The sequence below is a fragment of the Podarcis bocagei genome (genome assembly GCF_964188305.1).
Source record: "Podarcis bocagei genome assembly, chromosome: 11".
NCBI classification, from domain to species: Eukaryota; Metazoa; Chordata; class Lepidosauria; order Squamata; family Lacertidae; genus Podarcis; species Podarcis bocagei.
Genome location: NC_138136.1, coordinates 39,020,127 through 39,034,257, shown reverse-complemented (window position 1 = coordinate 39,034,257; position 14,131 = coordinate 39,020,127). Strand labels below are relative to the sequence as shown.

General features: G+C 44.4%; 1 protein-coding gene across 2 annotated transcripts in view; it reads left to right on the top strand.

Annotated features, from left to right (window-relative positions):
• The first annotated feature begins 17 nt into the window (after positions 1–17).
• The window catches only part of NLN (neurolysin), a 29,055-nt gene continuing 14,941 nt past the window's right edge, over positions 18–14,131 (top strand). The window contains exons 1-3 of one of the 2 annotated variants that reach the window (XM_081212783.1): positions 18–298; positions 5,454–5,710; positions 6,139–6,287. In XM_081212783.1, coding sequence (XP_081068909.1) covers positions 33–298; positions 5,454–5,710; positions 6,139–6,287 — 672 coding nt within the window. In that variant the 5' untranslated portion in view covers positions 18–32. The remainder of the gene's footprint in view (positions 299–5,453; positions 5,711–6,138; positions 6,288–14,131) is intronic. The other variant, XM_081212784.1, reaches the window with a different exon arrangement.

Genomic DNA, 14,131 nt, shown 5'->3' with positions numbered 1-14,131 from the left:
GGCGGGAACAAGACCTGGCCCGGCGGAAGTGAATGCGCAGCTCGGCTGGGCGGCGAGCGCGCGAAGCGGCGGCGGCGGCTGCAGGCGCACGTGGGGGGAGCTGTGCGTGCGCCCCGGCAGGCGGCGAAGGGAGCTGGGAGCGGCCGGCGCGTGGGAGCCGAGAGGGGGGCGTCCTTGGCTGGGAGCGGGGCTGCTTTTCCTGGCTCGGCTTCCCTTCATGCTGTCCTTGGGCGTCTCCGCGGGCCGAAGCTTCTGCAGGTACCCCGTGCAAGAAAGACCTCGCCTCACCTGCAAAGGAGTAAGGCGGCAGCGGGAGGGTCTCGGGTGGGATCTGAAGGACGCTGATGGGAGGGGGTCTGGCTGTCTTTTTTCCCTCCTGGCCGCAATATCTTTTGTGTGGCACAAGTGCATTAAGCGGCCATGCCCTTCCTTCCGCGGTGGGAGTAGCCGTTTGGTAAAATCGCTCCTTTATAGGTTAACCTCCCTATCGCCTTCCCTTCAACTGTTTCCAGCGCCCGTTTCTTCCTTCAGATGCTCGCTGCTAAGGAAGAAAGCCATACCTTATTCTTAAGGGTGTTTCAAATAGACGCAGAGGAGGGAATCGCTGCAGTTTAGGAGTTGTCATCCCTGAAAAAGAAGATCCCACCCCACCCCACTTCAGCCCTCTTGACCATATTGGCCACCCTCTCCTCCCTTTAGGTGCCATAATTTTAGCAAGCCTCCGGCACTCAGAATGTGAGGGAAACTATCGAACATGCAAAAGGGAAAAAAAGGGGGGGGCACACTATGGGAATCTCTTTATTGTGACATGAGCCTTTGCAGGCAGGAACCTGCATTCATGTGGGATGCATGCAAGGAACATCTTATGTATATTGAGTCCACATGTCATGATTTCAGTACCATTAGATTTCTAGATTAATCTTTAATGGACCAATTGGGTATATGCTTTCACTGGATTGCAGTTTGAGAAGTAGGATTAAAGAGCACCCAAATGTGCCTGCCTTGACTGCATGAGATCCCTTACTTAATAATACAATACAGTTTCTGACACACCTTAATGTAGAACAGTGACAAAAGGGCTCAGTTCAGTAATCATTTAGCAAAAGCATTAAGTTGCTCGCGAATTTTGGAGTTAATTTATTGAAATGTGCTTAGCTGCGTTTGTAACAGACATGCTTGTATATTTAATATATGATTAAGAAACCTGTAAAGCTATTGTTCTTGTCTTTATGAGCTAGAGTGATTATAACAGTCTGCCTATATATAATATGCTATGGTCCTATACATATTTTACAGTGATGAAGATACAGGCTAAAAAATAATAATTTCTAAGACACTATTTGTGTTACTAATGAGGGTGGTTGCAGGTTTTAGATGCCGTTTGAATAAGCATGACTCTGTGACATATTCTGAAATCATTGCTTTATTCCAGCAGCCATTCCTTTACCAATTTAGTCTTGCCTAAATCCATTAGTGGACCTGAATTTACACAGTTCTGTTTAGGATCTGGCAGCAAATCAGTGCATGTTAAATATCTGATACATGAAAGACAGATGAGTGAAACTTACAGGAGAACTTAGATATGTACAGAGTGTCTTGAGTTTGATGTAAGTAAAGTTTCATCTCTGCACGAGGCATAAATAATGCAATGCTGCTTGTTGTCCCGAAGCCGTTCTTCATATTTTCAGCAGTGCTTCTGTCACCAGTCCCTATGAAGTTACTTTCTAGTACTAGAGATGAGAGTAAATGGCCTTTATCATTGGTTGAATGTTTGTGGGATAATGCTTGGTTAGACTTCTTAAGGTCAGGGAGTGAGTGTAGCAAATGAGAGCAACAGAACCGTCCTCATTTTCCTTTATATGTGCATGTACTAGTTGCAGTGGTTAATTGCATGGCCAAGGAACGCCACATCTGCAGAAAAAGTTTTTCAAGCTCTTAATATGGAGATACTCTGTGAGCACCCTCCAAAAATAGCTGTCTGTTCTTCCTGCTCTTTAATTGAAAGCCACAGAGTGTGATCTGATCTCTAAGCTGCGCCCAGTCCTAAATTCCCCTTGAACGCCCAACACAACATCAGTACAGTGAATTTATGCCAGGTGATCTCACTCTAGATCTCCTTTGGTTTCTTATGGGATGCAGTGATGGGGAACACTGCACTTGCTACTCAGCTAACCCTTGGGCATATTTCAGAAGTACACGGACCATGCAAGATTGACAGTCCCATGATTCTGTGAACCTGTCAGAATTCATCCCGCTAGTGCGGTTATTCAATAAAAGCTATCTGCATTAGATGTGTGTGTGTTCTCCAGATGATAGCGCTCCTTCCTGCCATTGTTACTCAGCTTGGATGTCTTAATGGTTAGGGCCCTATAATGAAAGCAGGCACTGGTGTTTGTCACCCTATTAGGGCTTTAGATTGGCTCTGCTCAATGTTCTCCTGTAACAGCCCCTTCAGCAGTTACTTCCGGTGGGGCTTGATAATAAGGTATGCTGGGGGAATGGACTAATAAACTGATGCTCAATACAGGTGAGACAGGGGTGCTGTGGTTGGGTAGCTTATCTGCACAGAGAGTTCATGTTGTACTCGACACAGTCACCTTTTGCCTGAAGGAACAGGCTTGCCACTTCAACGTTCTCATTGACGCATATTTGTCACTGAGGGCATAGGTTGCTTCTGTGGCATGAAGTGCCTGTTAGCAGCTTATATTGGTGTGCTAGATAAAGTCTGGATACAGAGAGGGTCTAACCATAACGTTCCGTGCTCTGCTACCCTCCAGGTTAGACTGTAATGTGCTCCAAATGACGCCTTTGAAAAATGGCAGCTGGTTCAGAATGCAGCGCCTAGAATACTAAGTGGGACTGGTTGCCATGATCACATCACATTGGTGCTATTGTAGTGGTAAAGCTGGTTTTGACCCTTAAATCCCTTTACAGCCTAGGACTAGCCTATCTCCTCATGTGCCTACCCAAACGGTAACATCTTCAGAACCAGGGGGAAGAAAGGCCTTCTCAGTAATGGCATCCAGTTATGGAATGCTGTCCCCAGAGAGATCTGCCTGGCAACTGTTTTGTTGTCCTGTCAGTGCCAAGCAAATACCTCCTTGTTTTCCCAGGTCTTTAGAGTTAATTTTATCTCTGCCGATTGTATTTATATGGTGATTCCTGCCTTTTAATCTTAACATTTTCTGATTATTACCTGTGCCTCCCCCCTTCTTCTTTCTTGTTCTTTTTGCATTTTCCTTTTATGCATATCACACCAGCAATGCCTGTTGAAGGACAGTATATAATTTTTTAATAGTTTTTTAATACTTAAAACAGGCAGAGTTGCCATTTTGTCCCTGGCAAAAGGGTTTTTTGCAGGATTTTCATTGCTGGCACGGGATTCCGTCCCTTGTCTAAAGAGAGCCCTGGAGTTTGTGGCTGCAGGGGTCAGTTGCTGCCCTTCTAACCATTGGGCCATGGAGCCTATCGCGCAGTAGATTCTCTGTACTGGTGGATTGCGTCTTGGTGGGGGCATAGACTGGATTCTGTGATAAGCTTACGGCACACCTGCTTTCATCCACTGTTGACTGGTTCCTTCCCTCCACAGGGTACTGCAGTAATGGTGGCGTTATTTCATTCTTCTTCTTCCTTTATGCTGGTATTGTTTTGCTTTCTGCTCTGCCGCTGGGAATACATAGGATCACAATTACATGATGCTCCCACCGGATTGCCCTGCCCATCTTTTTGCAAGGTGCCAAATTCATTTTCACTTCTCCTGTTTATCAGGGGACTGCTTTGTTGGAGAGATAAGTAATTTGTACGTTTTGACATTTTAATCCATCATTTGTATTTCCTGGCGTTGCTGTGGTTCAATTCCCAGGGTCTGGAGGTCTGTTGCTGAGATTAAATTTCAGCTTCCCTTTACATTGTCAGGTTTCTCATGGTTACCTAAATCCTGATAACAGTTGTCATAAAAAGGTCTAATTGAAATCTGTGGTTGGAACTTCACCCCGCCCCTCAATAGCAAGCTTGAATGTGTTTTGGAGCATGAATTGTGGGATTGTGAGAACTCCTTTGTTTATTTATCCCTTGTACTTTTAGAGAAAATTGGAATAATGAGGGGGCAGTGGCCTGCTGGAAGCTTAGAAAGCAAATTTAGCCTTGGGAACAGAACTATTATGGGTAAGAGAGAAAACAGAAAAAATTACTTTCTCCACACTCAAGTCGTTGCCAAGCTATTACCTAAACCTTGTATGGCAGACAGTTTCCCTCCTGAAAGGCTGTTCTCCACACGCTGCCTCCCCCACACTTGGTTTTCCTAAAGTTCTTTTATTCTGATACTACTATTGTTCCTTTTGTGTTACTATTGTGACAGACCGTGGAGGGGGTTGCCTTACTGACCAGTCCCCATTTTTTAACTTATAGGCTGCTACCAGGCAGAATGGGTCTCTTTCTTTCTGTGCGAGAGAATATATGAACCCCAGGGTGATATGAAACAAAGTTTTACTCAAAATAGACCCACTGAAATGAATGGGCCTAACCTAAGCTTGGCTCTTTCCTAAAATGGATTGTTTGGCACTATCTTCTTGTTGTTGTTTAGTTGTTTAGTCGTGTCCGACTCTTCATGACCCTATGGACCAGAACATGCCAGGCACTTCTGTCTTCCACTGCCTCCCGCAGTTTGGTCAAACTCATGCTGGTAGCTTCGAGAACACTATCCAACCATCTCGTCCTCTGTCTTCCCCTTCTCCTTGTGCCCTCCATCTTTCCCAACATCAGGGTCTTTTCCAGGGAGTCTTCTCTTCTCATGAGGTGGCCAAAGTATTGGAGCCTCAGCTTCACGATCTGTCCTTCCAGTGAGCACTCAGGGCTGATTTCCTTAAGAATGGAGAGGTTTGATCTTCTTGCAGTCCATGGGACTCTCAAGAGTCTCCTCCAGCACCATAATTCAAAAGCAGCATCTCTGATTCCAGTGTCTCTGTGGCCAGCCAGAAAATTCTTAAGAGGGTAGTGCAACCTTTTTAACTCTAAACCTGCATGTCAAAAGGATGAGCCAATTTTATCCAGCTATCTCTAATGAAAAAAAGGAGTACTGTAATTTCAAAAATGTTTATTCGGAGACAAAGCCTTTAAATATATGTTTATTCATCTTCATTGTAGGAGTCTGAACTCCCCAGACACTGGTTGGCATTGTTGACCTACATCTGAATATATGGTTTTGCCACACCATATATGGATTTACCTCAAATTTTCTATCCCCTTCCCCAGTTTTCTTCTGGGCCTTCATGTCTCTAATCCTAGTCCTTATCAAAACATTTCAGATGTATAAAAAACTTCAGAATCTTTCATCTCACCTTATATTTCTTAATAGTTAATCTCCACAAGTGCACCTGTAATTTCCAGTTAACCCATTGACTTTTTGCTATATTGCTTCTTTTGCTATTTAGCTTCTCCCCTCCTTCTATTTACAGGGCAGGTGGTCCAAGGGTTTTACTCAGAATGACATTAGGAACAGAAATTACTTCAGCCTTCAAGGCCTCATCCTGTAGTGCATCAGACCGAAACTTCTTGAAATGGGATTTGCCGCCAGAGCAAATTAGAACAAGGACTGAAGAACTTATCAAGAAAACAAAGCAAATCTACGACAGCATTGGAATGCTTGATATGGAAGAGGTTACTTATGAGAACACTGTACAGGCTTTAGCAGATATAGAAGTGGAGTATTCAGGTAATTGTGACATGGCTAAGTATCAGTTTCAATTTGCACCAGAAGGGGAGAGACTAAACTTGTGAAATCAGATTTCTAAGTACAGGTGCATATAGCTAAATATAACAGCAGGCGCATGATATAGTATGAAATTAGATTTTCAGCAATGTGATTTTATAACAACTTTGAATTGTGCAGGCTAGGTAGGAAGTTGACCATTTAGGGCTTTGCATGCATATGGAATTAGCTAAGAAAACACTTTTTCTGCTTGACATTCTACGAAAAGCTCAAAGAAATCTTGAAATAGTAACAGGTTTTTTTAAAAAAGAATTCTAGATAATTTGTTCATACTAGGAAGGTCTCTTCCTCCAAATGAGTAGCACTGAGTACTGCTGTTATCCTCTGTCTTTTGTTTATTTTGGGGTTGTTTATTTTTGGTTTTCTTTTAGTGGAAAGAAGCATGCTGGATTTTCCACAACATGTCTCACCTGATAAAGATGTCCGTGCAGCAAGCACAGAAGCTGATAAGAGACTTTCTCACTTTGATGTTGAGATGAGCATGAGAGAAGATGTATTCCAAAGGGTTGTCCATTTACAGGTAAAACAGTAGGGAAAATTACTTGTCAGCCATTTGCCTAGGTGCCTTATAATGCCAAGTCTTGCAAGAAGTTCTGCCTATGTGTTCAGTGCTTTTCAGCATCTCTGTTAATTCTTTTTACTTAAGAAATGGAGAGATAGCTGTGTCTGCTCTGTTTCAATAGAAAGCTGGAAGAAATGGTTAACACTTATCAAGGAGAATTCAGTAAGAAGAAATGACCTGTGGTTTACACAGCTGCTCCAGGCAGTGGGGAAAAAAGGGATTGCAACGTAATCAATTAAATATGTTTTCATTTCGATGGTTGGATATTTCTGATCGTTTAATATTTCCTTAAAATAAAACAGCCGTTGGCTTGCATCCAAACATCACACAAGAAAATCACAAATCAAAATAAATCAGGAAGGGGGAAAATCGCAATAAAAGCAAATCTAATGAAAACAATTTCAGCATTAACTCGTCAGATTAAGATCAGTACAAAAAAAGAAAAAAGCAGACCAAGTAGGACAGCCCCTGGCTGTCATGGCAGATTTAGCTGAGATTCCTGCAAAACAGGGGTTTGGACTAGATCACCCACAGGGACCCTTCTGACTTTACAGTTATGTGGTTCATTGTATGTCTCCCCCTGCACGCACACACATCAGGGCTTAGTTCCAGAGTTTATGGAGTTGAAGTGCATTTTCATCCAACATACAGTGGTGCCCCGCAAGACGAATGCCTCGCAAGACGGAAAACTCGCTAGACAAAAGAGTTTTCCGTTTTGGAGGTGCTTTGCAAAACGAATTTCCTATGGGCTTGCTTCGCAAGACGACAATGTCTTGCGAGTTCCTGCTGGTTTTTTTCCTCCCCCCCTTTTCTAAGCCGCTAAGCCGCTTATCAGCTGATCCGATCAGCAGATAAGCCGCTAAAAGCCGCTAATCCGTCAATGGGCTTGCTTCGCAAGACGAAAAAACCGCTAGACGAAGAGAATCACAGAACGGATTCTTTTCGTCTTGCGAGGCACCACTGTATCTTGCAAAAAAGAATTAGGCCCCATCAGCTGCTAGAACTTTTCTATAGGAATATACTAGAATGTTGAACAGAATATCCCACTCTTTGCTCAGGCCATTTTAACAGCACTTATTGAAATACTTTATTGTACAACTTGTATACAGTGAGATTACACTTAGCCCTGTAAGGCCATGGAATATTTCTCCACCATTGTTTCATAACTGGAACTCATTTTCTCTGCACCTAAATAAATCTTTTGTAGCTGCAATCTAGGTCAATTAAGAAAAGCTTTGCTATAGTTAGCAATGAGTTTTAGCAATGCTACTGCTTGTTAGAAAACATTGGTCGTACGCAGGAGCAATGCACCTCTTTGGTGATGTTAACTTATTGCACAACATTCAGATTAGACGATACTTTATATACACTTTCATCTCAAAGTAGTCACTTATGTAAGTGGCACATGTAGACAGAACACGAGGCTGATATGAAGATAGGTTGATACAATTCCACTGCTGAGCATTTGCATAGGCCTTAATATAATATCTGTTGTTTGCTAGTTACAGTTAAGTGTCTATTGTTAGCAGTGTACAATGATAAAAGTAAATACTAACCCTGTTTTTAGGCTTACCGTCTACAAAAGCTGCTTGTGAATGGTGTTGCAAATGCTTTATTTATTGGAGAAGCAGCTTTTACTATACGGTGAAATGTGATCACTTGTGTGGGTCACAACTTGGTTATCTTCATTGTCATATATTTTAATCCTACTGTAGCATTTTTACTTTTTTGTTTCAAATCAAAATAAAGCAGGATTTTTTTTTCATTATGATCATGTTTGAGTTAATGCTGTACTTGGAGTCCATGTCTTACTCAAATTCCCACCACTTTTGGTTACTTGCCTCGAATTGCTTTTTAAAAATGTTTTGCTGTCAACAGTTTTATTTTGTTGTTTGAACAGGAGGGATAGCACATCATAAACTGCTTCTTCTAATCCTGGTGACAGCTGAATTACATTTGTGACAAATTTCTACACTATTCATTGGAGGGTTTTCATTATAAAAAGAAGCAATGCTCAGTCAGGATGCCTCTGTCTAAAAATGCTGATTCTCAGTAGGAGATTCCGTTGCCTAGAGGGGTTTTCCTGTAATTTAATTCCTGTTTTGCTGATGAGCAGAAGGAAGCCTCTAGTGTGATCTCTTTGGCTAAACGCTTCATCTTCTATTTGTTGAATTAACATTAACGTTTTATTAAATTTCTTTTTCATTATGTTGGTATAAACATATATGAAAAGAGGACAAGATAAACATGGGTAGAAAAATAAAAGCTAAGGGATGGACCTTTGCCAGCATTGGCTGTCCTCCACAGTGTAGATCTTGTGATCTAATGTATAGGACTGGGAGAAAATGGCCTTCTGAAGTTCTCCTGTTTATTTGCAAGTGGGGGGAATAGGGAGGAGGCATAATCGAGGGCGGGGGGGGGGCAAAATTCTCCAACATTTTCAGAGTTAGAAAAACAATTCTCAGAATAAAATTATTTTATGGGAAATTTTGGTTCGGAAATTTTGAACTCAGTTACATTGCTAGGTCAGTTACATTGCTAGGACCACATCACTTCTGCCAACAATATTAAAATGCCATGGGCTGCCACCCCTGCTTGCATTACTCACCAACCCCACATACCTGTCACCCTCTGCCCAATCACTCACCCCCTTGCCAGTCATGCTTTGCAGCTTGCCCCAAGCCCCTTTTTCCAGTTCGAAAGCACACCAGTGCAAGTAGATAAATAGGTAACACTGCGGCGGGAAGGTAAACGGCGTTTCCATGCACTCTGGCACTCATCACGGTGTTCCGTTGTGCCAGAAGCCGTTTAGTCATACCGGAAAGCTATCTGTGGACAAATGCCAGCTCCCTCAGCCTGAAGCGAGATGAGCACTGCACTCTGTAGTCAAGTTTGACTGGACTTAACCATCCAGGGGTCCTTTACCTTTTTTTTTTAACCTCACCCTACCCTATCTTCTTTTCTTCCCATGGTGGCAGCAGTAGAGACTTTGTTCCTCTCTGTTTTGGTCCCCCACCCACCCATGAGCAGATGTGGTGAGTGTCCTGACTCCCACTTTCAGACTTGGAACTCAAACTATTAGTTATTCCAAAAATCAGTATGGCATCCCAGCTTAGAGCAGTCTACAGGTTACATGGTTCTAAGGCAAAGCAGAGCTCTATGGCTGTGCATAAGCTAGAACAGCATCCCAGCAATTGACATGCCCTTTGGCCTTTCCTTTTGAAGAGTGGAGTGGGCACAGTCATTCACATGGCTGAACTTCTGAGCCTCAGGACTGGCCAAGCAAGCTCCTACTCCTTCAGGTTGGCTGATTTTGAAGGGTCTGTTAAGTGATGGTGCCGTTACCTCTACATCCTTGGAGACAGAGGTGGAGATGGCTGGGCTTGGCCCACAGTCAGATTGATCCTTAAGTACCTCCCCTGATTAGGATGGCTCTTTATTGACAGCAGGTGGCACCCAGACGTGGGTCTCGTGCTATATCAGTCAGCTGCAAGGTAAAGTCAGGGTATCCAATGGTGCTGAGGAGGCGTCATTCCTCTGACAACATATTTGGCTCTTCCCCCAAGTCTGAGCCTCCCAACTCCCAACCACTGGGACCTTCTCCAAGGTCAGAGTCCTCCTGTAGATCCTGTGCATCATTTTATATAATGTTTTTCTGTATTGTTCATGGTACAGAAGATACATTTTGAGAAAAGGATCCTTTGCATCTTGACCACTGTCTCCCAGCCCTGTGGGCCCCTCCTCTGGATCAGAGTCTTCCAGCTCCCTGAACTCCTCTGAGCAACGAAGAGCGCTGATTTGCAGAGGACCCTGGGGAGAGCTGCAGGGTGGGCTTGAGAGGTTGCTTTCTGATTCACGGGAGTCTGATGCTGAGGAGGATCCTAGGGAGGAGCCAAGTTTGTGGGGAGGGGGATTTCCCTCAACCTACTCTCACACCCTGCCTTCCTCTCCATTGCTGTTGGAGTTCGCCTTCCACTCTGCCTACCTGCCACTCCCTTTACCTCTGGAGTTGTCAGATGCTGGGTCTAGCCTCATCTCTCCAGAGGGGGCTGCTCCACCTGTCCCGTCCACCCCTCGGGAAGCAGGGACACCTCCCCCATCACTCAGGTCCTAGTGACACCAACAGAGGCATGAACAGATGGGGTGCTAGATTGCTTGCTAGCAAACGGAATTGCTTGCTATGCTAAATTGTTCCCACCTTGGTTCCTTATCATAGGATTGAAGGGGGTGTTGGATCAGCTTCTTCAACTGAGTAGCCATGTCACCTGCTGTGCCTTCATCTGTACCACTGTATGCTTATTGCCTATGGTGCCTTTGAATAGCACGCTTGCATCTGTATCACAATAATCTGAGCATTTGGAAAAACAGGTCACCCAAGTCCACATTTGTCAGCAAGTGGGAGCCAAGACATCTTCCTGCTCACCTGGCTAATCCCGTCAAGATATCTCCGTGGTTTTCAGATCATCACCACCAGCAGCATTTCCTAAAAAACTAGATTAAAATGGAAGAATATATAACAAAACGGGGCAGTATACAAAACAATTAAAAATGTAGGAGTCCCACAAAATCTTGGATAAACATATATGTTCTTAAGAGGCATTTCAAGGTCATTCAAATATAATACCCAATCATCAATCCATGAGGTTGAAAGTACTTGATGCTGGGACTGGACCACAAGTCGAGCCTGAATGTAAATTGGGGGTGGGGCTCCTGGGAAACCAGGATGAGCTTTGGGTCTCGGAAATCCACTGATGCGGGGAATAAAGAGCTACTCAGGTAGGGAGAGGCAGCACCAGCGGCAAGGAGGCTTGTCAGTCTCCATCTATAAAAAGATAGATGCCTAGAGAGGAGGGTTAAATACATATTTAGAAGGGCTAAACACATATATATTCACAAAAGCAAGGGGTTTCTTCAAGTGTTATAGGACTCCAGTTCTCATCAGCCCCAGATAGCATGGCCAGTATCATCTGTGATGAGAGTTGTAGAGCAAAACCACATAGAGGACCACCTTACCCTGATTGAGAGGCTGAGTGAAACCTGCCTTTTGAGACCCTGCCTGAGGCAAAGTTTTTGAGCAGTGATAACCTTTTCTAGGAAACAACTTTGTGTTGCTCTGTTCGGTAACTGAAGAACAGGGATTGAAGGAATGTACCCTTGCCTGAAGTATGTGTAGTTATCTCCTTCCACCTTTGCCTTGTGACTGGATTTGCCCACAATCCCATCTGAATTAAGTGCCCTGTGTTAAGAGGACAGAGGTTAGTTGAATGCCCGACACACCAAAGAAATCTGGACAATGTAAGGAATACTGCTGTTGTATAATGCAGCATGGATTAGCTCCAAATTGTACTAAAAGCAGTATCCAGTGCTAGGTCCAACTCAAGAGTAAAACCATTGAAATTAATGAACATTACTAATTTAGGTTCATTAATTCAGTGGGGATACTCTTGAGTAGAACCTAATTGGATACAGCTCTGATGTAGAAAAGGGTACTGACATAGAAGAAAAGTGTTCTCTTTTCCAAATGTTGAAAAATGTCTTTTGGGTTTTACACAAAGCTCTTTTTGTGCATTCCACCTACATACAAATCGTGCACATAAGCAGGGAGAGCAGACGAGTTTGCTAAACTCTGCCCTCTCCCCCCACCCCCTGCCACCATCTAACTCATGGAGGGTGGAAGACGGAAGCAGTGAGCCTCCCCTATGCATAGAGGCTCCCTGCGTGATTCAGAACCCTCCATAGCGACTGGAATTGGGCACAGACTACTTGCTGCGGCCAGCGGATTTAATTTATGAATAGCAGCTCAAAACAAAGTACAGTGGTACCTCGGGTTACAGATGCTTCAGGTTACAGATGCTTCAGGTTACAGACTCTAACCCAGAAATAGTACCTCAGGTTAAAAACTTTGCTTCAGGATGAGAACAGAAATCGCGCAGCAGCGACAGGAGGCCCCATTAGCTAAAGTGGTACCTCAGGTTAAGAACAGTTTCAGGTTAAGAACGGACCTCCAGAACGAATTAGGTTCTTAACCCGAGGTACCACTGTGCTGGATATTTTGGGTTGGCATAGTGCATTTTCTCCAACGAGCAACATCTCTGCTCATTGTGGCTTATCCTTGGATATCCTCCAACCCTTCTATTAAGTTGTTTATTCATACTCTCCTCTCTTCCTGTTCTGAAATGTGCCCTGTTCAACAAAGTGCTGATTACTTAAGTGTGTTGTTGCAAGCTCTCTGTATTAGGAGATGTAGAAAAGGATAAGCTAATGGTTTGTTTGCAAACATTTGAATGTAGCTGGAGACAGGAAGATACCTGATAGATGTTTTAGGCACAGTGTGTGTGAAAACTTAAACCATTTCTCTACTTGGTTGGCCCTAAACACCCTGATTGTTAATTTAAATACTTGGAAGTTGCTCCTTCCCACCTCTCCACTGCCACTTAGTTCCAAGTAAGAATGCATAGATGGCAGCCTAATTTGTCTGTACCTGCCTTCTTCAAAAACGCCTTCATCTCTGAGCAGTGTGTGATGACCCAGCTGTAACATGAAACGCCGTTGCTTGCCCTTAATGTTTGCTCCCTGTGGAAAAGCCCAGTGTGGCAGCTGGCATGCTTCGCTCTAGAATTCCTCAAACAAAATCAATATTTACCCAACTGTATTCTATTAGTTAACATTTTATTCTCACACACCATGTGCATGCTTGTGAAGCAGAGGGGCAGCAACTTTTGCTCACACCACTAGGCATGACTGAGTGAATTAAACAGGGTCCCATTCTCCCCCTGCCCACTAAGTTATGCTATAGTCTTCATTCATGTCTAACCTCTTGCTAGGTGGCTTGCACAAGTTGCTGCCCATTTGTAGTATGCTGATAACACCTTTCAGGATTGTTGTGTGTGGAGGATTGCTGAATATGTTGGTCAAGATCTTTGAACATTCTACAGGAGGGGTATCTAACCTGATGCCCTCCAGGTGGTGTTGGACTACATCATTCCCTGACCACTGGTCATGGTGACTAAGGTTGATGGAAACTGTCGTCCAACATCATCTAGAGCAGTGTTTCCCAACCACTGTTCCGCGGCACACTAGTGTGCCGCGAGATGTTGCCTGGTGTGCCGCGAGATGTTGCCTGGAGGGAGGCGGGCGAGTCGGGCGGCGAGAGGCGGGGCGGCGGCGGAGAGGAGAGGCCGCCCAGCGCGGGGCTCTCGCCGTCTGCCTGCCTGGCTGCCTGCGAGCTCGGCGGGCAGCGCCTCCGTCCGCAGCGCCCGCCTCGCGGCTCTCATTCCCTGCCCCTGCCAAAGCTCACCCAGCCAAGCCGCGCTCTCCTTCCTGCCTCGCTTTGCTGCCTCCTCCCCCCCCCACCCCCAAAGCTTGGAGGTTCCCCGGCAAGGGGGAGGGAAAAAAATTGAAACTTACACTTTCGTGCGTCCCTCCCGGCGTGACGCTGCGCGCTGACGTCACGGGGCTGTAATGGTGGTGTGCCTCGAGATTTTTTTCATCAAACAAGTGTGCCTTTGCCCAAAAAAGGTTGGGAAACACTGATCTAGAGGGCTACAGGTTAGCCACCTCTGTTGTAAAGAATGACAAAAATGGTTTGTACATAGTGTTAACTTTTGGGAAAACATTCCTGGTGTGTTGTAGAATGCTGATAACTGCATCATTAGATCAATGTGGAAAAAAAAAACAATATTTCACACACACACCAGAAATGTACAATTCAAATAAATAGTGAATACTGTCTACCTCGGTTCATTTTGCAGATGAGGCACAGGCCGTGGTGGTTGCCAGTGTGAAAGCACTCACCTGACTGC